The 24,747-nt window shown below is 41.6% G+C and overlaps 1 protein-coding gene across 4 annotated transcripts in view; it reads right to left on the bottom strand.

The window, feature by feature from the left end:
• Window positions 1-24,747, bottom strand: part of PEX5 (peroxisomal biogenesis factor 5) — a 672,311-nt gene that overhangs the window by 316,591 nt on the left and 330,973 nt on the right. For 2 of the 4 annotated variants that reach the window (XM_044062012.1, XM_044062008.1), the window contains one exon: window positions 19,269-19,358. The exons of the other annotated variants lie outside the window; for them this stretch is intronic. In XM_044062012.1, coding sequence (XP_043917947.1) covers window positions 19,269-19,358 — 90 coding nt within the window. The remainder of the gene's footprint in view (window positions 1-19,268; window positions 19,359-24,747) is intronic. 4 annotated transcript variants of the gene reach the window in all.

Below are 24,747 nucleotides of genomic sequence, written 5' to 3'. Positions count from 1 at the left end.
TGGAAACCCATTTAAGTCTATAGTGCCGAGGTAATAACTGCCAGGAAGATGATTTCCCCAGGATAAAAGTTTTATTGGTACAGAGCCAACTGGTTCAGAGGGAAGAAGAGTTATTTTGTGACAAGGTTCAGATCCACGGCAGAGGCACAGGCTTCATTTGGGCCTTAAACAAAGGATGACATTAAAAAGCTGCACAGTAAAAGAGAAAGAAGCAAACAAGGATCCCAGAAGCAAGCAAGCTGAGACAGCAGCAAAGTGCACCTAGACTGAAGCATAAGGTATACCCAGGAAGTCTGGGAGCTAGAGCAGAGACTGTTGAACAGATGCTGCCTTACAACATATGCCACACTCCCTGCACCAAAAGGAAATTCTAGCTCACTCAGTCAAGTAAGAGTTCTTGGTAACTGATTTTAGTTGCCTTTAATAAACATATGAAGTACCTCTGGAAGAAAGGATACATGGTGCAAGATTAGGGTCCAAACTTCCAGGCTGACAGGCTGACTTTTTTTTCTTACATTTGGGCAAATCGCTCTTCTTTCCCATTGGATAACCAAGTTGTGAGAAACTGAGGGGAAAGTGAAAACTCTTCTCTGTGCAAATCTTTCAGCTGAGAGAACCACTACTATCTCAGTCAAAGGGAGTCCTACCAAGACTACATCAGCACCATCTGGCATTACCTTTAGGGGTTCACTGGTGATGAATAAGAAGGGGTAGCTGCATAACTCATACATTGTTAGGGCTTCCTTGTAAGGGTATCGGGTGCAAAAGTCTGGGGTTTGGTGTTTCTGACAGGAAGCAAACATTTCTGTAGTATCTTATAGCATAGTTAACATTTGTAAAGCTTTTGGGCTCAATTTCCATTTGTGTGAGCAAACTATAGGCCTGCTAAATAATTCTGAATTGAAGGAAAATAAAATGCCTAGAAATAAAGGTTTTGCTTAACTGACAGGTCTCATGCTAGCATGGTAAGCCTATAAAGGAGGTGCAATGATGTACCTTCCTCCTCAATGATGTACCACATAATGGTGAATGTTTGTGATCACCCTGAAGGCAACTGGTCTCCAGACCAATGTGGATTCTAGGACAGAAAAATAAAATACATCTCTTTCAGACTAATGTGCCTGGCATTGTGCCTGATGGTCAGTCTTCCCTGGACTTTTGTAGCCTGTGCAAGAGTTTCTTAATAGTAAGCTGGAAATATCTGTTTTAAGGTCTGTGCATTATAGGTTTGGCTATCAAATGCACTGCCATCATCTGACCTCTACATGTATGTCAAAAATGAGTGGTAGCACCCTTTCCAAGAAGTAGAGTTGCTGGTGCCACAGGAATTTCACACACCAATGGATTTTCCTGATGTGCCGCTTGGTCACCAGAACAAGGAGGATGAAGATTGACTTATGCCAGGCCCTTCTGAATGGCCCTTGCTAATATGGTTGTTCTCTCAGTTGCCTGACAAAAAAAACTCATTATGGAGACCTGCTCTACTGGAAGGGACAGCTTGCACTTTCTGATGTCTTGAACAGCTCATGGGAACATGTTCAAGTGAAAGGGAGAGAGCCTAGATTTCTTGTTGGTTAGACATTTCATGGAGTAGTTCAGTGCTCTGAAAAGTTTTTCCTTGGTCTTGACCTGGATCAATTAATACTATGAGGGTAAATGCAAATGTTCTTGACCCTGACACTTGCAAACATTGCAGCTATGCATTTTATAAACGCTATGTATGGAAGCATCAGGTAGCCAAAAAGAGCAAACATATGAAATGCAAATGGTGTGTCCCATCTACATGTATAAAATAGGTATCCATGTCCAGGGTAACCTTGAACAAATCTGATAAGAACAAGGGAAGGTGAGACTGATTATGTTTTTTAGCAACAAACACTTGTTCATTCTAAATAGCTTTGGTATGGGTCACCATGGTCCAATCCTTGCTAGTTATTAGAAAGGAACACGAAAAACAACTGCACTCTGTACTCTATCTGCAAGATTCTTGGCAGGACTCTTTCTACAGCAGAACAAGAGTAACATTTGAGAACAGCCCTGTCATCTAGTCTGAAGATACTGGAGGCATCACCATGATGGTGGGAAGGGATATGAATTTACTCTTGTGACCTGAGGTAATGAGCTCCATTATCCACATGTTTGTGCTTACCTTGAAAGACTTGCTTCTTAAGTAGGAAAGCCTCATTCAAAACTGGTGGCAGGGGGCTTGGATAGTCAGAAATGGGAAAGACCCTATTAGATGGGAGGTAGAGCTACACCTTTGCTCCTGCCAGATTGCCTTGCCTCAGCATCTACCTCTCTCGAATGACCTTTTTCAAACGTTCTTTTCTGCTTCATCTATTTAGTTTGGGATTGCCTTCAATAACAGTCACTGCTTACTTGGGAAGTTTCTGATGTACTGTGGTGCTGAGGAATGAAAAAGAAGTTTTACCGGTTGGACATGCTTGCCTTTACTTCCTTTTTTTTCAAATACTTCCTGTAAGGAAGGACCAAATAACCCTCTATCAAGGGCCATACTTAAAAGCTGCTCTTTAACATTCTTTGGTAAGGGCTGAATTTTAAAACAAATATGTCATGTCTCCTAATTACTATACCAGAGACAAGAACGCCAGCTAGCCCATCTGGTACCCTATGTGCTGATCCTCAAAAGTGCAGTTGTGTACACTTACCATAAATGTAGATGTTAGAGTGTATTCACTGTTACAGTCATTACATTTGGGTAATCTGCTGGCAGGTTGCCCTCAGTCGGCCTGAATTCCAAAGTCTTAGGTCCTGCGTCGGTTGCGGTCTCCTCTTCCATGACGTCAGGTCGTCAGGGGTATAAAACATGCAGCCAACGCCATTTTCTTTAGTTTTTCTTGCCCCCGATGTCAGGTGCCCCCAAAAAGGTAGCAATATCATATTCATATATATATATATATATATATATATATATATATATATATATATATATATATATATATTTCTATATACACGCATCAATATAAACGTTACCTTCATCTACAAGCAAATACACCACATAGGTTGTAGAAGATAGAGAAGGAAAGATAAACTGTAGAATGACAGGGGGATGGTGGGAGGGTAACCTGGACTGCAACTGTGAATACACATGAACATCTACATTTATGGTAAGTGTACACAACTGTACTATGTTCTTCGTGTTTCACTGTTGCAGTCATTACATTTGGGTAGAATCCCAAAGCTATGGTTGGGAGGCTGGAGCTAAACAGCATTAGGTGCGGCTATAAGGCCCTGCAGCACTGCAGTGGCAAAGCCTGCCCTGGACTTAGAGTAGAGAGGCAAATGGTAATGCTTCGTAAAGGTGTGAACAGAACTCCAAGTAGCAGCCTCTAAAATATCTTTGGTTGGTACTCCTCTTAAAGGCTGCTGAAGTAGCTGCAGCTCTGGTGGAATGAGACCTAATGCCCTTGGGCACAGGTTTACCATGGTGTAAGTAGGAGAAATGGATGCAGTGGCTTATCCACTTTGAAATTGTCTGCTTTGAGATGGCCTTTCCTTCTGATCCTGCAGCATATGACACTAGTAATTGCTCAGTTTTTCTTACAACTTTTGTCCTGCTCAAGTATAATCTTAGCTGTCTGTGTATGTCCAAGGAATGCAGAATTCTCTCCCCTTTGTTCTGCGGATTTGGATAAAAAGTTAGCAGATGAATTGTTTGGTTAAGAGCCACACTGGAAACTACCTTAGGCATAAAAGTAGGATTTGTCCTCAGAGACACCCTGTCTGGGTAAAATATGATAAAAGGCTCTACCGTCATGAGGGCCTGTAGCTCTGAAACTCTTCTTGCTGAAGTAATTGCTAGTAGAAGAGCTGTCTTCCATGATAAGAACTTTATATCAGCGGTAGCGGCTGGTTCAAATGGAGACAGGGTGAGTTTTTCCAACACATAATTGAGGTCCCATGCAGGTAATGGTGATCTTCTAGGAGGCCTTAGGTTTTTGGCTCCTCTAAGATACTGCTTTAGTAAAGGATGTGAACAGATTGGTGGCTCTGTATTGTAATGAGCCGAAATGGCACAAGCATGGATTTTGATTGATGAGAAAGATAGGCCTTTGTCAAGCATCTCAGTTAAGTATTGTAATATCCGAGGAATATGTGGTTCTGCTGTATCAGTTCCTTGTGCTTGATTCCAAGCACAGAATCTCTTCCATTTGTCAGCATAAGATTTTCTAGTACAAGGCCTTCTGGCTTCCAAAATTACATCCATCACAGCTTTACTGAGAGGTGTCGTTTGTATGATTACATGATTAGCCATGCTGCCAGGTTCAGAGTCTGTAGTTGATTGTGCAGGATCTGACTGTTTTGCTGGGACAGTAGTTGTGGTCTTTGAGGCAAGGTCCAAGCGGGGTATTAAGACAAGTTCCTTAGGACTGGGTACCAGTATTGGCGGGGCCAGTCCGGGGCGATTCATATAATCTTTGGCTTCTCTTGCCTGACTTTTAGGAGGACCTTGGGTAGAAGAGGCAGAGGAGAGAAGGCATAAACTGACAGGTTTTTCCACCTGAAGGATAGGGCGTCCACTTTCCATGCTTGTCTGTGATGAGTCCTTGTGTAGAATCTTTTCAACTGATAATTTTGAGGAGAGGCAAATAGATCTATGTCTGGGCTCCCCCATTTCTCGGTCATCATGCTGAATACTTGCGGATGTAGTTTCCACTCTTGAGGATCCATCAGGTTTTTGCTTAAATCATCTGACAGAGAGTGTTCTGTTTTCCTGGCAGGAATTGAGCTTGAAGATTTATTTGGTAGGTCAAAGTTGTGCTCCACAGTGCCATGGCTAATCTGCAAAGGGGGTATGAGTGTGTGCCCCCTTGCTTGTTTATATACCACATGACTGTGGGTGTTGTCCGTCTTTATCAGTAGTTGTCCTGGATTAAGTAAGTCCTTGAAGGCTGTTAGGGCATTTTGAACAGCTAGCATCTCTTTCTGCTTGATATGTAGATGCATTTGATTTGGTGCCCATATGCTCTGAATGCATCTTCCTGCCATGTGGGCCCTCCAGGTATAATCTGATGCGTCTGTTGTTAAGGTTTGGCTGGCAGAGGGTAGAGTAAAGGGCTGTCCCATGTTTTGGTGACAGGCTTTTGCCCACCATAGAAACTCCTGTTGCAGGCAGGGGATGAGAGGAATCATTGTTTCCAGACTGTGTGAATATTGACTCCATAAACTTTTTAGGTACCATTGTAGTTTCCTCATATGCAGTCTTGCATATGGAATTAGTAGGATGCAGGATGCCATGAAGCCCACAGCCTGCAGAATATGTCTTGCAGAAGACTGGGTTTTTGTTGCCATCAGTTTGAAGTAAGCAGTCAGTTGCCTTTGTTTGTCTGATGTGAGGTAAGCCATCTGGGCAGTTGTATGCAAGCTTGCACCCAGGAATGTTATCTTTTGAAAGGGTACCAGTTGTGATTTCTTTTCATTTATTGTGTACCCTAGGCATGCTAGAAGCCTTTTCACAAACGCCAGGTGTCGTAGAAGAGTGTCTTTGTTTTCTGCTTGAATGAGACAGTCGTCCAAGTAAGGATATATTTGAATACTTCTTTGTCTGCAAAATGCAATTACTGGTGCCAGGCACTTTGTAAAGACCCTGGTTGCAGTAGATAAGCCAAAGGGCAGTGCAGAGAATTGGTAATGCATTAAGCCAGCCTTGAATCTGAGGTATCTTTTGCACGACTGTCTTATTGGGACATGCAGGTATGCCTCTTTTAAGTCTAAAGTCACCAGCCAAGCATTCTTGCCCAGCATGAGCAGAAGCTGCTGCAAGGTGAGCATTTGAATTTTGGAATGTCCAGGTATGTGTTCAAAAATCGATAAATTCAGTATTGGCCGCCAGTCCTTGCCCTTTCTGGCTACCAAGAACAGTCTTGAGTAAAAACCTTGTCCTCTTTCCTGTTCTGGTACTGTTTGAATGGCCCCCATTATCCATGAGGGACGTAACCTGTTTCTGTGCCTCTGCCCATTGTTTTTTGGCAGGTCTGGCCAACCATTTGCCATTGGCAGAGTGTGGAAATGGAATCTGTATACCTGTTATACGATGTTCAGTACCCACTTGTCCTGGATTACTAATTGCCAATTTTGAGCAAAAAGTGCTAATTTTCCCCCTATGGGTGCTGCCAAGAGATAAGTGCTTGGTGTAGGCAGAGGGAAGTCATTGGGATTGCTTTCTGTAGGTTTGCGCTTTATCTCCCCCAGATTTGGAGGTAGATGCGCCCCATTGCTTTGACCTGTATGAGTCTTGAGCCTGGTACCTGGAACCCTTAGGGCGTCTAGATTTGCCTATTTGAGCTCTGTTTGACAGAAGAAAGGACCAATTTTTTGTAGGCCAGTGTCTACTGAACCTAGGAGGCTGCACTTGTAAGAAATCTTTTAACAGTTTGCATAGACTTAGCTTTGTCTTCCATTTTCTTTAAAACCTCTTCTGCCTTAATACCAAACAGAGAATCATGCTGTAAAGGTGCATCTAGCAATTTAGCTTTAACATGATCAGGTAAATTTTGTTCCTTTAACCAGGCATGCCTCCTAATTACAGATCCAGTAACTGTGGTCCTGCAGGAGGCCTCTAAAGAATCAAAACCACATTGCAAAGTATGCTTTCCAACTTGTTCAGCTGCATGCAATAATTCCTGCAATTCCTTATTTTCTAAACATTCTGAAATCAACATAATTTTCTGTTTCAGCAATCTCATAACATGTTGTTGGTACTTAAGCATATGAAATTGACAGTTTAAGGCCCTAATTGCCACGGTTGCAGATGTATAAATCTTTTTTCCCCATATGTCCAGCGCCCTTGAATCTCTGTCAGAGGGGGTAGTTTTTTTTGCTGTTGAGGCCTTAACTCCCTTTGGACCCTATGAAATAGTTTCAGAATCAGCAGCAGAGAGTCAGGGACCCTGTAACACCTGTCAGGCTTACTGGGAGCCGGAGGTAAAAAGTCAGGGGTCAGGCTTGACTCTGAAAAAACATCATCCACAATGTCTAACACAGGGGGAATGGCAAAAGGCTTGTGCTGAGGGAGGAGGAAATCCCTGTGCCTATTTTTTGATTCTGAAAAGTCTTGACTCTCCCAGTGAAAATGCTCCCTCAAAGTATGCAAGGTTTCTCCAAATTAATAATCCTCAGGAGGAGATGCAGATGGAATAGACTCCTCAGCATCAGAATCCTAAGGAGGTAAAGATAATTCCTGATTAGAAGAGGAATCAGAAGAAATAGAAACCTGATCTGAAGATTCATAGTCAGTGTCTTGCCTAGGCCTCTTATCTGGAGGGGGATGGGTACCCCTGATCAAGGTAATAAGGTCTTCAGCCATTTTGATCATCTGTTTTGTAGGCATAGATGCCTGTGCACATGGCTCAGGCGTCGGTTTTTTAGTTTTTGAAGGTGTCTTTGCCTTAGGTTTTGCAACTTTCGTCGGTTTGATATAAAAATGTTGTGGTCTGAATACACCCTCAGAAGCCGGTGCCTGCTCAGCGGCTCCGGACCCATCTGAGGGGGGATACATCTGTCAGTCCAATACCCTGAGTTTCTTGCGGCATCCCGGACTCCACATGGGTGTCAGTAGAGCCCTGCGACTCAAAGGCAGCGGGCATCAGGGGCTGCAAAAACACCTCACTGAGTACCGGCGAACCGGCGACTGGCTTAGGAGAAGCTTTGTCGTCGGTTTTGGATCTCGACTGCCTTTCTCTGTCCTTTTCTTTGCGTTTTTTATGTACTCTAGTAGTCGGATTGCTATCCGATGATATCTCTGGGTAGTTAAATCTGTTTCCAAAATACTTCAATGCAAAAATATGCAGACGCTTAATAGTGTGTTGGTTAACTCTAGCACACAACCGACAGCCAGGCACATTGTGATCAGGGCCTAAGCAAGGAATACAGTATAAATGGACATTTTTATGAGGTATTTGCTTCCCACAAGTAATACAATTATTAACTTTTTCTGGCATCGGTAAAAAACAAGAAAAAAGTTTCCCCAATGGGGTACTTTGCTTTACTGAAGACTTCGGTTCTGAAACTCAAATGCAAATATTTCAGTAGTCGGCTGACCGGCACTTGCAAAATGCTTCTGCTTCGGGCACCACGCGGCAAGAAAGACTGAAGAAAATGGCATTGGCTGCATGTTTTATAGACCTGACAGCAACAGATGCAGGACCCAAGACCTTGGAATTCAGGCCGACTGAAGGCAACCTGCCAGCAGATTAACCACATGTAATGACTGCAACAGTTAAACACGAAGAACATCTAGTTTTTTCAAACTTGAAATCTCCACAGCTTCAGAAATCAATGGTGTAACTGCACTGCAGCACCATTAGCACTTGCTGACTATGCCAGGGCAGCTGGCCCATCTCACTACCTTAGTTACACCTCTACCAGAGATGGCCATTCAAGCAAAGGCGTCTATGGAGTTACAACCATGTTTGATTGCATGTTTGCACATCTTCAAGGCAGTATGGGACAACATCAAGAGCTTCTGTTTCAAAGGTTCATCAAGCTCAACCTGTTTTATAAGATCTCCTTGGTACGGGATTATATGGGCTTGGCAATCCGCAACTGACTGCCCTAATAATCACACAAAAGCAGAATTATAAATGCTTTTTACCTCAAATCAAATCAAGACTTCTGCATTCTTTGTTGTTCGGTGGCATGCTGCTTTCTGAGCACAGCTTATATATCCAGACTCTAAAACCACACGGTGAACCACTGGATCCTTGTGCAAGTCCTTAATGTCATCTCCCACCCTACATAAACCATCTGGTTTTCTTCCACTGGTTGCCTGTGAAATTAAGCTCCAGACATGGCTCACAAAGGTGTCTTCAAACAACTGAACAACTGGAGGGATAGCTGTAGGTTTGGTTTTCTAGGTGATCAGTAGGTCAAGATAGCTTTTGTGAATCTTAGTGTTCTTGCTCCTTACATCAAATGCCCCTGTGTTAAATTCAGGGCTTCCCCAAAAGAGACACCCTCTTGGGGGAGATCGTGAAAACAATGATTCTTCGCTGCTTGTGTTGCATCTGACTGGAGAGTACAAATAGGCAGAATATTTAAGATCCTCCTCCCTGAAGTCGGAGTCAGTGGACTGCCTGGGAGAAGGATCTCTTCTTCACAGTAAATACTATACCAGGAGTCGACACACCTGAGGTGTGGATGAATTCATTGAAGTAAGGTCTGTTTTCACCCCTTTTCCTTAGGCTGTGTGACCTGGAGTATATATAAGTAGGGAAGACAGGATGTGGGGAGCACAGTCCTCTACAACCACCATAGCAGAATTTTTTTCAGGAAGGAAACAGCCACATTAAACTCATCAGTATGATATTATAACTTCAAGAAGTTGCAATTGAAGTTTCTAGGAAGCTGGTATTGGGGCCTGGACCCCTGCCATACTGCAACATATTCCTTGCCACAACTCTGATGCGCATATACAGCAGAGTTAAGACAGGTGTTGGTGAGACTGCTACCTCACAGCCAGGTGGTTAGTCTGACAGGAAAAGGAGTAGTAGACTTGGTCATAGGATTTTTCCCAAAAAGAAAACAAAAAAAATGCCATTTTAACAACAGGCCCAGCGGGCTCCTAGGCAAAAATTCTAGAGATACTCAAGGAGGGAGAGTGGTCTTTGAAACATGCACCTTATGCTGGGTCTCTGCAGATGACTGGTATCTAGCATGGACACAACTGAAAATCCTGAAGAGGCCTGAGAAGTTCTTAGGTCTCAAATAACAGTGGCAAGAGGCTACCAGACTGCACGGCTTGCTACATTTGTATGGTTATACTAAAAGAATTTGCTTTGACCTTTCTCATGGTGCTGGATTTTGGAACATCATTTTTCTGACTATAGACTGGTCAATAATCATTTCTGTGATAACTGGCGTCACTAATGTCGTTTTGTTTGAGGAAGAAGAAAGATGACAAGAGACGTGTCTTCAGATTGATATTTTAGCTCTCTTCGTAGTGGTTTTGGATGTGGATCAATGGGGTGAAAGTGTTACCATTTTTTATTAGATGGTGGAAAAACAAATAGGGTTGTTTTGCAGCCCACACTGATGTATTAATTCAGTGGAGTGAAAGACTGTGATATTCTGGTCTTTGAAGTTTTACTGGCAATTTTATTTGCAATGCTTGTCATTTGCTATTCTCTGGGCATAATTTGTGGTCGGTAGTTTATCTGAATGCTCATCTGTGATTTTTTACAGCTGTTTCACTTGGCGAAATTTGTAGGCTGAAGACGTTGAATCAATGTGTTGTTACAGCCCTTGGACTCAAATGTTTTGTAAAACAGAACTCCTTTTGAGTGACTGGGTAGCACTAGTTACATTGTTATATTAATATATAACTCTCTTTTTTATAACAACGTTGTTTACTTAATGTAATTTTTTTTTTAGTGTTTGGTTTTTACTGAACTCAAGTTTTGTTTTTAGCAAATTACTATGCATCTTACAGTTATTTGTTGCTAATAGACTTAAATCTGTTTACACTCGGAGTGACAGTTTTGATGCAAGTGCTCAGGAAATAAGCACAATAACAAACTTGAACTTGAGACACCTGTATTCTGCCTCTGGTCTCCAAAAGGCTAGTAGCAACTGGGGTTCTAGAGAAGGAAACTATTGCGAGGTACAGGCTTGCCACCCCAAGTTGGCAGAACATCCCCAAGGTCTCTTCTAATTTATTTGTCCTTGCCCTTGTAAACCACCATTCCTTATGGTAATATCTGCATTATTACCTGAGATTTTCATTCTAGGTAATGTTCGTAGACTGCAGACTGATGTTATACAAGTCCAGTTAATATTTTAAATAATCTCCCTGGTGTCATCTAGTGTTTCTTCTGGCTTTGTACTGAAGCCTCCCTCCCTCCACCATCCCTCATAACTCACATACTGTAGTAATCTTTGGATCACACCAGACATTAAAGCTTCACATTTAGTATTATTATGCAAAAATGCCAATTACACTAATAGATTATTTTGCATATTGAGTTAATGTTCCAGCTTTCTGTGTATTTTTTTTTTTTATTAGAGACTTTGATAATAATTACAAGTATCCTTGGTGTCTAGTGGTGGTGATAGGAGTAATATCTTCTGTGAAATGTGGGGAAGTACAGGTTTGAATCCTTTTTAGTGACTTTGAGGTACAATACAAAGAGTATCCCTGGCGCCCAGTGTCTCCTCAACAAAAGTTTTTAAAGGTGCCAATAATGCACAACATGAAGTTCTTTCCCTTGTGTCTAGTGGTTCCTAGCCCCACAATACTACAGGACTTGCTCATTAGTGTAAGGCAGCACTGAGGTGTGACAGTACACAGACACACACACACACACACACACACACACACACACACACACACACACACACACACACAGGCACAATAAGTGGCATACCCACCTTTGGTGCTGGCAGACCAGAAGGCTATAGGTTCTATTCCCATTACAGATGATTGGATAAGAGACAGTGCAGTAGAGCCTTAGGGAGATGCTGCACTCCTTAGTGCGTTGCCCTGCAGATGAGAATTTTAGCTGATATCCCATCTGCTCGAGTTGGTGGCAGCTCAGCTAAATGTAAAAGATCCTTTACTATTTTTGATAGGTGCTGTGGGAAGTCCTCCAATAGGCTGACCAAATTTCCCCTAGTAGTAGGAATACTACCTCAGGTCTCCCCTGAAAAGCAGATACTAGCCTAGTCGACTAACCTAGCCAACAAAGGATAAACAAATAATTATGCAACCCTGCACAAACACACAAACACCTCCTCAACAACTACTTGTCTGCTGAACTCCCCACAGCACCTACCTCTACCATGATGGGTGAACACAAGCTTTTGGCTGTGTTCAATAACATGTGGCTCACTGACAGAACCCACACTGTAAAAGTTGCAGACTCCACATCTAACTTCAAACCAGTGACAAGTGGAGTACCACAGGGTTCAGTCCTGGGACCTCTGCTGTTTGGTATCTACTTCTCTGAAGTACAGGTCAACACAGAAGGCCTCTGGCTAAGAATCTCACAGATGACTGCAAACTAGGAGCTATAGTCGAGTCCCCAAATGATGTGGACAATCTACAGAAGGGCCTCACTGAGACAGATGCCTGGTGTCAGAGGCATGGCCTCAAGCTCAATACCAAAAACTGCATTGTCATCCCCTTTGGTAAAAACTCTGTACCCATGAACTACCACATAAACGGCAGTCTACTTGATGCTAAATGTGTGTTAAGAGACCTTGGGACCTAGGTAGACAATAGTCTCTCCTTTAATAAATAATCACATCGCCACAGTAGTCAGGAATTCCTTTTAAGTGGCACATCTCATCACAAAAGGGGTCTCATCCAAGAAAAAAGAGGTTACTGTTCCCCTCTACTTGGCACTCATTAGACCCATTATAGAGTACAATGTCCCTTTTGGAATGTACCTCACAAAACATCTGCAGCAGCTGGAAAGGCCACAGAAGTACCTCAAAAAGAGGATTACTGGCCTCAAACAGATGCCCTACATTAACAGTCTCAAAAATCTCCAGCTTTACTCTGTAGCATATTGCCTACTCCAAGGAGATCTCTGCCTAACATATAAAGCTATGTTAAAACCAGAGCTGTTGGACATGCTACAACTAAAGAAATCCCAATCCCTCCAAACTACACGCTCTGGGGACCTAAACCTCGTCACCACAATAAACAGGACATGGGGGAGGGATAGATTCCTGTCCCTGTGACTTCCTATACTCTGGAACAAGCTATCCATCTATGTCAAGCAAAGTTCCTCATTAGCACTCTTCAAGAAAAATCTTGATGAGTGGATAGGAAATAGGAAATACACCCCTGGGATCACCTCTCTGGCTCTGCTCGACAGGGGCACAGGAAATGAACTTTCTTGTGTGGCATAAGCCATTGAACCTTGTTGGCTAGTCTTACTTAGGTGCTTGGGTCAATAGCCTAGTACCTACCTAGGAGTGTCAGTGAGCTGCTATGTAAATTTATGCAGCCAAGCAATTCTCTGAACTGCTCTGCTGCATAACTGACTACCTAGGAGTGTCAGTGAGCTGCTATGTAAATTTATGCAGCCAAGCAATTCTCTGAACTGCTCTGCTGCATAACTGACTTACCTCAGGTATTTCTAGGAGACAACATGTGGATAATTAGCATATGCCTCTCTCCCAGAATGACTCATTACTATTTAGTAAAGCCACTCAGACAGCCTCACCACTGTGCTACATGTCTTTGTCCTAAAGCACCATGGCAGGGTTGTCTAGGAATCCAAAATGTTTCTGTGAGGCGAGATCCTCGTATATACCTCGTGGCAACCATTTTAAATCCCCCTCCCCCAACATTTTGGATTATCTTCAAAGCAGGGTCTACTTTGTTAAATAAAGTACAGTAATTGCACTCATACTTCATGGTTTTTCACATGGCAGATTAAAAAACAAATGTGAATATCCTTTTTTGGTACCAGTCAGCCACAAATACGTGTGTTTATGATCTTTAGGGACATTATCAGTCTCAGAAGGATGTCTAAAATCAGACTCAACAACATTAAAAAACATTTTTCAGAGAGACATGAAAAATCAGTAGCAGTTTAATGGCGAGAAAACAGGGAAAGATGTATATTAGCACATTATTCCTACTTTACATGACGTGTTTTCTACATGGAGAAAACCTTGTGCAGCACTGTTCTTTTGTCATGTTACGGTCTGTGGTGGCCATCACTGCAGCAATGCTCTCTCACTATTAATGTCTTGGTCCAGTAAGGTTGCATTATGTTTATTCAAGGCATCTGACAGAGAACTTTAAAACACAGACAAAGAAGTGTCTAGATCAAAATCAAAATCCCAATCCCAAAGCACTTCACTGCCCCAAGGATGTAACCTCATATCTCCAAGCATGTTAATAAATTGCACTAAAAACTGACTACCCAAAATGAAGAGGACAGTTCCAAAGAGGAACTGGCAGTTCAAGACCTTTACAGGATGCATAACTGCTTTAAATATGAATGTGTACACTGTAAAAGACTCCAACAACCTTGTACTGTCACCTCATCTAGGGGAGCATTTTAACATTCAGGAAGGCATTTAGGGATGACTATGCTAGACTCATAGGAGGACAAAACAATGGGTGCACACAAAAGGGGATTATGAGGAGCTTATCATCAAATGCAACCACTTGTAAGTAGAAAGGGGTAGAATGGCACAAAAAGAAACTTATGAAAGATCAATGGTTTTGTAGCCATCAGCAGACTATTACAACAACATATGCACATACAGGTAGGTTAAAGGGATAAAGATGTGCTGTGATCGTGCCTTTCAAACAAAAGAGAATGCAAGTCTGCAATTGTCTCTGGGATACCTATTCTGCCAGCAGACCTGAGACATTCTTGGAGAGTAAAGACACAAGAAAGGGTCAGAAGTCATCTGATAAAACAGGCGGTCCTGACAAGAACATCTATTTTATGAAGATACTCTGAATGGACTCAAAGAAGTGTCCAAAAACAGTCAAAGCAGTGAACTCCTCCCCTTGCTAGGGTTGCAATCATCCAGTCACTGAAGTACAGGAAAACCTCCAGCACAAGCATCACAGCAGCTCTTCAGAACATACATGTTCAAAGATGTGGTGGCCCATGTCGACACGCAAAGCCCACTAGCACTAGGATGAAGTCCAAGAACCACCCCCATTCACAACTGAATGAACAGAGCTGCAAATGCCAGACTAACACCACCACACTTTTATATCGCTTGGGCGGCATGGCACAACATTTAATACACCCACTTCAGTTTGTCACGTGGCTTCTTCCTTGGTGGACTAGGCTGGAAGAAGCCACAGAGGACAGTGGGATAATACAAGCCTATCAATGAGGTAAGGATGTGTTTTCTTCTTTGGACATATTTTACTAAGTCCTGAGAAGCCTGTAAAAGTGAATGTTTGCCTAGAAGAAGGCATCTAAAATGGTTTGCCTGACCTCATATTTAAATAGGCGAGCCTCAGTCACATTGCTGCCTTACCTGTAGTATCAACACAGTCCAACATATATAGGTCTCAAGGAAGTCAACACTGGAGCCATGGTAAGGGTGTTACCCTGAGCTTTTACCACTAGGGACTGGAAACTGAAAAAACAAGACAGAGATGAGGGACTTGAGACCAAAAACAAACAAGGAAAATACTCCTGTGTTCAAACCATCCAAATCATTAGGCTTCTTATTAGATGGGAGGGTCAAAAAGGTGCTCTGATCAATCTGGCCTATGCTGCACCTCAAAGACCACTAAAGTCAATTTTAAGATGCTGAGATAAGCCGTCATGTCACATGGCCAGGGACTTTTAGAGGGAGTTTGTCTTTTGGAGAGAAGACAGAGGGAGTTTGTCTTTTGGAGAGAAGACAGAGAGGTATCTGGATGTTCCCAGGTTGCAAATATAGATTTCTTAAGCACAGGCTCCAAAGGTGGGATAACCCAAGCCTCCTCTCTCTTGTTTGACATTTCTGGGTGGCACACAAAGCCGAGTTCATGCAGGACTCTGTCAGCCTGAGGGATGCTCTAGAAGAGGGGGTCATATGATGGCTAGGGAGGAAAGGTTTTGTTGACGTTATCTAGCTCATAATTAAGGGTCTCTGGATTCTTTAATAATCTTCCCATGTCTGAGAGGTGTGGGGGGGGGGGGCAGCTAGAAGAAGGAACTCTCAGTTCCTAGTTTTAGGATGGCAGGGCGCATCAACAGATGTGGAAGGAGTCCAGTGTGCACCAAGCAACAGCTGGAAGTCCAGCTATTAGGTACCAGTGTTCATGGATGTACTCACCAAATAAGGGAACTAGTTAGGTCTCACTTGAATGTGGAATGGCTTTTAATGAGGCCTAAATGGAGATCCTTGACTAGTGAGGCTGGAAAAGTGAAAGAAACTATCAGTTCATGTTCTCTGACCCACCCCAGAAGGCAAATCTCATAGCAATTCAAATAAATGAGGTGAATCAAGATCTCTTTTGACTTGGAGGGTAGTGACATCAATCCAGAATGGAACACTTAATGGAAGTGCATCATAATTCTGAATGCTACTTGTCTGGTTGTCAACGGTGCAAAACCTTTATTGCTGAAAATTACTTTCAGCAAATATATGGTGTTACCCCTTCTTCAATGATGTGAGACTGTGGAGTTGGCACATATAACTTATGGGGTGGTGGGGGTCTTCCCCCTACACATAGGGAGTGCAGGGGGGTTTGACCTTCCTCCAAAAAACTTAAATTTGTGTTCGCTGAAGTGGCTTTCGGCAAATGTTTTTTTCAAGTTTTGTCTGTTAGGGAAAAGACCTACAAAGAATAATGATGAATCCCATGTAAAACCTGCTACGACTCAAGGCTCCCTGGATCCAGGCTGGTAGCAGGTAATATCTGGCCACATTATCATGGCAGGATGGTATTAACGCTACCATCTAAGAAGGTTGCTGGGGTGCATTTTCATGGGTCTCTTGTCATTCAATACAGTGAAGAAAGTGGAGATCATTACGGAAATGGTAGAGGCTCCAGGAAGGTACAGCTAGTATCAGATTTCCATATCTTTCAACTTCACGTGGTGCTCCAACATTAGCGTGGAACTATGTGAGGGACCCTGCTGTTACTGTCTATGCTAGAAATGGCCAACTGTCATCATCTTTTCAGGCATAAAACAAGCCTGGAGCTTCTATCTTCAACATCTCTTAGTGCTTGGGTTCAAATTCTGGCTCTTGCAGTAGTAGTTTATGTTGTGCTCCTCCATCCCAGAAGTAAAAGATAATGCCAGGATAGGGACTGACTTATGATGTGGAGGTCACAAGATCAGTTTTTGGGGTGACATACTTCTGAGTGGTGAATGTAGGATTTTTTCCAGCCAATAAAAGCTGGCAGGTGCAGCGGTAATCCACCCTTATAGGAGGTGCCAGAGTCCCATTCCGTGTAAAATGAACAGACAACAGAATGGGAGTGCAAAACTGGAAATCTCAAATGTAAATCCTTTGTAAAAAAAAAAAAAAAAAAAAAAAAAAAAAATGTTTATACCAGTTTTAACGGGTACCTAAAACAGCTGGTGAAATTACGTGGCTGACAGACAGAACCAGCAATGTCTCATTCTTGGCAATGTAAGTTTAGATTAATTTTATGCTTATTTCCTAAGCTTTTTAAAGAAGTTGAACATGATAAAAAAGAAAACCAATAAGAAATTAAAAAAAAGTCAGAACAAAGGTTAATGCAATCAACCTGACAGGACAAGAACAGGTAATAAACAGTTATGCAGTATGAATAAGTTGAAAATCCAGAATCATACAGAATAAAACCTGTCAAAAAATTAGACAGAAGTCACCTTTATCAAGAGCAAACAAATCACAATGCAAGTCTGCAGTTCCTAGGCAGAAAACCATAGTGTTCTGCAGTGTCATTCAGCAGTTTACAATGGTATTTGACCTTCCTCAATACTCCAGACTTCAAAAAATTCCAACACAGTACTCTTTGGTCACAGGTAAGATTAAAATGGCCGGTCCATACAACTGAGCTTAAAAGACGTCGGCTAACACTTTGTGCTTGTCAGTTACATGATGGAATTACAGGCAATCATGTTAGTCAAACATTATAATTGAAAGTACACCTTCCAAACCGTTGAGAGAAGAAACAGGAAAATAAGACGCTCAGCTATACCTACAGACAAAATCCACACTGAACAGAGAGAAAAATAAGCAAGTATTTTTGCACCAGTTCTTAAACCAACACAGTAGTACAGAGGTAATTAAATAAGTAGAGATGCCTATGCAGCAAAGCAACTTGCAACATGTAATATCACTGCAAAGTTTACATAACTGAAATACACACCCAGATTACCCTATTGGAAAACATTGTAAAATTAATAAAACACAACACGTATTAATATAGAAGTCCAAGTGAGCAGTTATGACAGGCTGACTGATAATAGTTAATCCAATAAAATCCATACTGCTTCCACAGGCAGCCATCTGTTGCCATTGTTGGATTAAAGTAACTGGTAACCAAGTGATTACTGGAAGGCTTAGGCTGTTACTTTTTTGAGGAGACTAACACTACATAAGTTGCAGAAAGAATTTGAGATAATACAGTAAATAGGAGTCCTTCCTGTAGGTACAAATAACTCACTAAAGAAGGCAAGTCTTCCATGATCTAAGTGCTGAAAGAGTCTGTGTCAGTTTCTATCGCTTCCACGGGGAGGAGTCATAATGACACTCATTCGCAGCAGCTATTCCCTTAAAATAAGGAGTATATTTTCAGGAACACCTCTCAAAGAAGTGTTTCAAGGACTTTTCCAATAAATTACTAAAGATGACACCATGGAAAGGTACAGGGAGGGAGAGAGATGGGGGAGAAGACATGCATTAAAATGATACACAGCAAAAGCAGCATCCACACATCTGGAAAAACAAGCGAAATCTGACATGCAGGTTGACACACATAAGTAAAACATGCACTTATAAGAACGTGTTGTAGAGCTGCATTGTAATTGCTTTTATATACATTGGTTTCTGCCTCAACTCTGGTGAGGTTAGGCAGTGAAAGTATCCCTAGAGCAGTCAGAGTCCTGACCACTGCTGCTAGGCAGCAAAAAAGGACAGGGACATAGAACTTTAACAATCATGGAAATAATAGCAGGCTCCAAACAGACGTCATAGCTACAAACAGAACCCATAAATTAAGAACTGATTAATTCTCATTTCAAGTGCAGCTACTCTTTGCCCATCCAACCCAAGTACTTAAAGATTAGCTCCATCATAACTAGCTATAACATCTACAAGCTCCCGGGTGACACAAGTAACTCATTATGTCATTAACAAGGACAAATACTTTTGGACACTCAGATGCCAGTTTTTTTTTTAATTGAACTACCACTCTCAGCTCTTAATGACGGCAAATTGATAAGAAAATGATATAATGCATTTCGGAACACTGTCGGCATTAAGCTTTGATTCCATATTCTAATAATTAGTGCTTTACACTGTGGTGTCCAAAGCATAGGTATATAAAATCATCAGTCTAAAAGAAGTGATACTGAAGTTTTGATAAAGTGAGAGTAATACAAGGTACATACACAAAATGTCTGGTATTTAAACACTGATGGTCAAAAGTCAACCTGTATGATTAAAACAGGCATAGGCTGAGGAAACTGAAGCAACAAAAATTTAATGGCAGAGCAAAGGGATCCTGAACAGGATTTTAACCTTTTACCTTAGGCAAAAGGTTACCCACAAAGAAACATGATCTGCATGCGACTGAGGCACCTGAACGAAAGCGGGCTGAGCTCCCCCACCTCGACGGCTGCCTTGGCCTTCTGGTACTCCAAGTCCATGTTGAGATTGCCCCTCTTGGCAAACTCGTCAACCCACACATCCGATACAGCCTAACCAGAAGAAGAAAACATCACAGTGAAATGTGTGGAAAGACAAGCTAGTGCCAAGTAGGTAGGAAAGCAGTTAGATTATCCAATATTATTAGCTCTAGCTGGTGGCAGCTAGGGCAAATAGTACAAATGCTGATTCTAGTACTGAATAAATAAATCCAGTTACAGACATGCTCATTCAGTTAATAGTAATAAAGATTAAAAAGGACTTTTATGAACTGGTCATGAAATAAATATAGTTGTTTTTAAACAGTACCTCATGCATAGGTATCCTGTTAGCCGATACACTACAGAAAATGTTTAAAAAAAGCAGCAAGTACTGGTTTCCAATCAGTGCATTTTTTGCACGGAAATCCTTTTTTATCTGAACACACATTTTTAGTCTGAAAGGCAGCCAACATTACGACATCACACAAGTCTGATGTAACATGAAATAAAGTACCCATAGCATATTTTCATAACATAGCACCATACTACCTTCAGACGGCATACAATGGAGCTCAGAAGAACTGCTGTGGGGAGGCGTCCACCAAGGGCGAGGGTTGGGTGCCCCACTAGACAAGCAAACTGGTCCACTCACTACCATCCGACTGTCACCATGCAGCATACAAGCCCAGGCAGGAACAAATAAGCCATATGGCTTTCGCCTTACTACAGACTCCCGGTTTCTTCTGCTGCAGAATAAACAGGCATACTGGTTGTATGGAGAGTTGTTAATGGGCTCAGTCCAGTGACAGCTTTTTTTTTTTTTCTTTTTTAAAAAGCAAGATTACAGAATAGAGTTTTTGCCATCACATTTAATAAGTGTCATCTTGGAGCTAAAAATATACACATAGCGGACTGTAGGGGGCAAAGGTCCAAATTTGTGTATTACAGGAGATCTTCCCCAAGGAAAAAGAAAATACTGCTAATGTTACATTTGACCTTTCTAATTTTGTCCAATACCTATTTAGCAATCTCATACAGAAATAATAACTCTTACAACTAAATGGTTTCATCGATCGTCTTGGGTTACAACTGTTAATATAGATAAGAACGCTTCTGCAGTAGTCATAGAATGCAGCAGCAGAATCAAGGTCGGATACCACTGGCTGACTTCACTCAATAACATCACTGGTCACAGCATTTAAAATAAAGTACAGCAAAGATAAGTCAAGGAAAAAAGTGAACATGAACAGCATGATTTCAACTGTTAAGGTTAACCTCTGTAACCAACAAAATTCAGCGACACAGACTCGTCTCGTTTCCCAGTAAAGTATAGAAGTCATTTAATTTGTTTTGTAAGCTGAAGCACAGTTTTCTGCACCTTCTACTTCTGTCGTCTTGCTAGAACACTCTACATTTTACTGCATATTATTAACTAGTAATTTGAGTTCTGCAGATGAAATACAGGCTTCATCAAAATCTGGAAACAACACACACATATTATGGACTCTTGACACATTTTAAACAAGCAACAGACATCTGCTACAGCCCACTGCTGTCCCCCAAGGGACTAACCCTGCCAGCTTAGGCAATGATTAATCTTAATGCACATCTGGTTTCCTACCTTTTGTGCAATGGACATCTGCAAATGCACCAGTATAGTTTATTTAGCATTACTTTTCTGTAAATGGTTTTATTCAAGAAATCTAAATAAACCATAAAACAAGCATTGTATGCATCAACATTCCAAAGTAAATGTTATCAAATAATAATAAAACATTTTAGCAACTTAATTTTTTTAAACAGATGAAAAAACATCTTAAGTTGAGAACCAATACTTCAAACCCATATAATATAAATGCATAAATCCTGCATGATCTTTTATGTATGTATTTATCTCTAACAACATTTGTGCTTACTACAAGCCCAAGTCATGACTGACATCTACTTGGATCTGATTACAGAACTTTCCCAGCTAAAAATAGATGAAAAAAATGTAGCGAATGACCAGACCTTATAATCCGGGAGCACATACCAGCACACAAAACTTAAGCTCATGACTTGCATCTGGTGCAAATTTAGGAAAATACACAAATCACTTAAGACACAACAACAACAACACAAATCACTTATTTATTTATTCGCATTTGTTGACCGGGATAGTCCACTGGGCCAAGGGGAGCCCATTTTCAGTTGAGGCCTGGGAAGAAAAGCTCCATAGTAAAACTAATACACAGTACATAAATAGAATTATATGGTAACACATTACACATAAACTATAAAGTAATATGGTAACACATTATACATATACTATAAAGCAGTACATTACATGTGAGCAGCACAGCAATACATTATACATGAACAGCATAGTACAATCCAATACAGCAACATACAGTAAACTAAGTAACATATAAAAAATGCTGACCAAATGCAACAAAACTATGGTCTGATACACATGTGTTGCAGCTATCCCCTACAGCTATACATCTCCCTGATGAGCTCTTTCTTCAATTGTTACATAGAATTCTACTGCAAAGTGCTGCTACCCCCTCTATGAAGCAGTTTTTCTCTAAATGAGTTCTGGATAACTCCAATGTCTCCTTTGTCCTCCTCTGCTCTTCTTCCTCAGTTCAATGTCTTCCAGTTACCCCCACAAACAACCCAGTATATCCAGAGCAGTACTCTTGCTCTTCTCTCTGCCCCTGCAAACATGCAAAGCTGCCTATATCTTTCCTCACACCTAAAGTCCTCTACTCCCCCTCAACATTTAGCAGCTACCTACTACACATTTCCTACAAGCCTAACCCTATTCTAAGCAAAGACCATACTCCACATGTGGCCTTACAAATGCTCAGTAAAAAGGAAATATGACATCAATGTTCTTCAGTATTTGTACAATCCACTCTTCTAGCTACATATCCAAACATCCTGTTGGCATCTACTACTACCCTTTCATACTGCAATCCATCAGTGAACCTTGTGATGAAGGTGGGCAGTAATCTGATTATTTTCCTCTTCTGGCATTCCAAGGGACACTCTCTAAATGCACCTCACTGGATACCCTGCATCAAGTCTGAGGTGCCAGGGCATTTGAGTCTAGCCTTTGCATCCTCGAGTACCACACCAATCATGGGAATCGACAGCAAGCACACTGACGTTGTGCTCCACATTCTGTGGAATACCGGACATAAACACATAAATTAAACAGGACCGATAACAGTACGGAATCCTGTAGCATTCCACAATTAATACAACTTTTCACAGTAAGTGTCAACACTTTTTTTTTCAACTTTTGAGGAAATATCAATAAAGGACATGCTTTGCATATCAATCTTTTATCAGATGTTTGCCTGTTTTGAAAAAAATACCTCAACTTAACCCCACTCTATATGGCATTAAGACAGCCAACTCCATAGTATTATGGACTGTAAAAGGGCACCGGCAAAATCCAGGAAACTCCTACCTTCTAGTGCTCACTCAGTGCACAGACAGTGTTTCACAGATTTCATACAAAGCCATCGAGTCTTATGACCATTTATATCTTGCCAGTACACTCCCCTCAGGAGTTTATTTATTTATTTGCAGTTTGTTAACCGGGAAAGTCAACTGGGCCAAAATGAGCCCATTTTCAATGGAGGCCATGCAGAAAAGCTCCATATACAATTATTACAAAGCTAAAATCAACAAAGTTAAGAACAATATAATTTTCAAAACTTCTAAAAACACAGTAATATAGAAGACAGAATAATAACATTTGAGCAAGGTGATGTAACAAAGCATTGAATGAAATTAAAACAAGTATTTTGGAGTACATAAGTATAATTCGGAGTGCAGGCACTTATGCACTCAAAGTTTCATGAGGTGAGGGGTAGGAAGAATTAGAGCAAGAGAGTAGAGCAGTGAAAGGTGAATAGGCTGAGTTATGAGAAAGGAGAAAAGGGAGAGAGAGTGGAAATGAAATGAAGGGAGTCACTAGGCTGAGTTATGAGAAAGGAAAAAAGGGAGAAGTGGGAATGAAATGAAGGGAGTCACTAGGCTGAGTTATGAGAAAGGAGAAAAGGGAGGGGGAGTGGAAATGACATAAAGGGAGTCACTAGGGTGAGTTATGAGAAAGGAGAAAAGGGAGAGGAAGTGGATACGAAATGAAGGGAGTCACTAGGGTGAGTTATGAGAAAGGAAAAAGGGAGAAGTGGGAATGAAATGAAGGGAGTCACTAAGGTGAGTTATGAGAGGAAAAAAGGGAGAGGGAGTGGAACTGACATAAAGGGAGTCACTAGGGTGAGTTATGAGAAAGGAAAAAGGGAGAGGGAGTGGGAATGAAATGAAGGGAATCACTAGGGTGAGTTATGAGAAAGGAGGAAAGGAAGAGGGAGTGGAAATGAAATGAAGGGAGTCACTAGGGTGAGTTATGAGAAAGGAAAAATGGAGAGGGGGTGGAACCGACATAAAGGGAGTCACTAGGGTGAGTTATGAGAAAGGAAAAAGGGAGAGGGAGTGGAACTGACATAAAGGGAGTCACTAGGGTGAGTTATGAGAAAGGAAAAAGGGAGAGGGAGTGGAAATTAAATGACGGGAGTCACTAGGGTGAGTTATGAGAAAGGAAAAAAGGGAGAGGGGGTGGAAATGAAATGAAGGGAGTCACTAGGGTGAGTTATGAGAAAGGAAGTGAAAGGGAGTTGAAATGAAATGAAGGGAGTCACTAGGGTGAGTTATGAGAAAGGAAAAAGGGATAGGGAGTGGAAATGAAATGAAAGGAGTCACTAGGGTGAGTTATGAGAAAGGAAGTGGAAGTGAAAGGGAGTTGAAATGAAATGAAGGGAGTCACTAGGGTGAGTTATGAGAAAGGAAAAAGGGAGAGGGAGTGGGAATGAAATGAAGGGAGTCACTAGGGTGAGTTTTGAGAAAGGAGAAAAAAAATGATGGAGGAGCAGAAATGATATAGAGGGAGTCAGGTGGGGTGAGAGCATGAGCATTCCCAGTGAGAAGAGAGATGGGAATGCAGCATGCACTTGAAAGCAGAGTGGTTTTGGGTAATTCAAATGTGGGGGGGGGGTGAATTCCATAGAGAAGCAAGGGAGAAAGACAAGAGAAATTGCTCAGGTGCACATAAGTGTTTGTACACTTCAAGAAGGTTCTGGTTACTGGACCCGAGTAGTCTGTCAGGATGATGCAAAGTGAGTATGGAGGAGAGGGAAGGGCAGTTAGAGGGTTTGAAAATGAGTTTGTGAGCAATTAACAGTTGAATGTAAGACAGATAGTGGGGGACTTCCAGCCAGTTCAAGGAATGGAGTGCATCACAGTGGTGGGAGAAGGATTTGGAAATGCATCCTCCCACCTAGGATGCATTTCATTACATAGCATGCCCAAACCAATCAATTCCAGAGTAAATTGATAAATACCCATCCAGTCACCTAGGTTATTTTTAAAGGAAAATTGTGAGTTGCATTGCTCAACATAAAGAGGA

This window comes from Protopterus annectens, chromosome 2.part1 (assembly GCF_019279795.1).
Source record: "Protopterus annectens isolate FY-2018-M chromosome 2.part1, PAN1.0, whole genome shotgun sequence".
In the NCBI taxonomy this organism is placed as follows: Eukaryota; Metazoa; Chordata; order Ceratodontiformes; family Protopteridae; genus Protopterus; species Protopterus annectens.
Note: the sequence above shows the minus strand (reverse complement) of the source record. Positions and strands in the feature narration are given on the sequence as shown.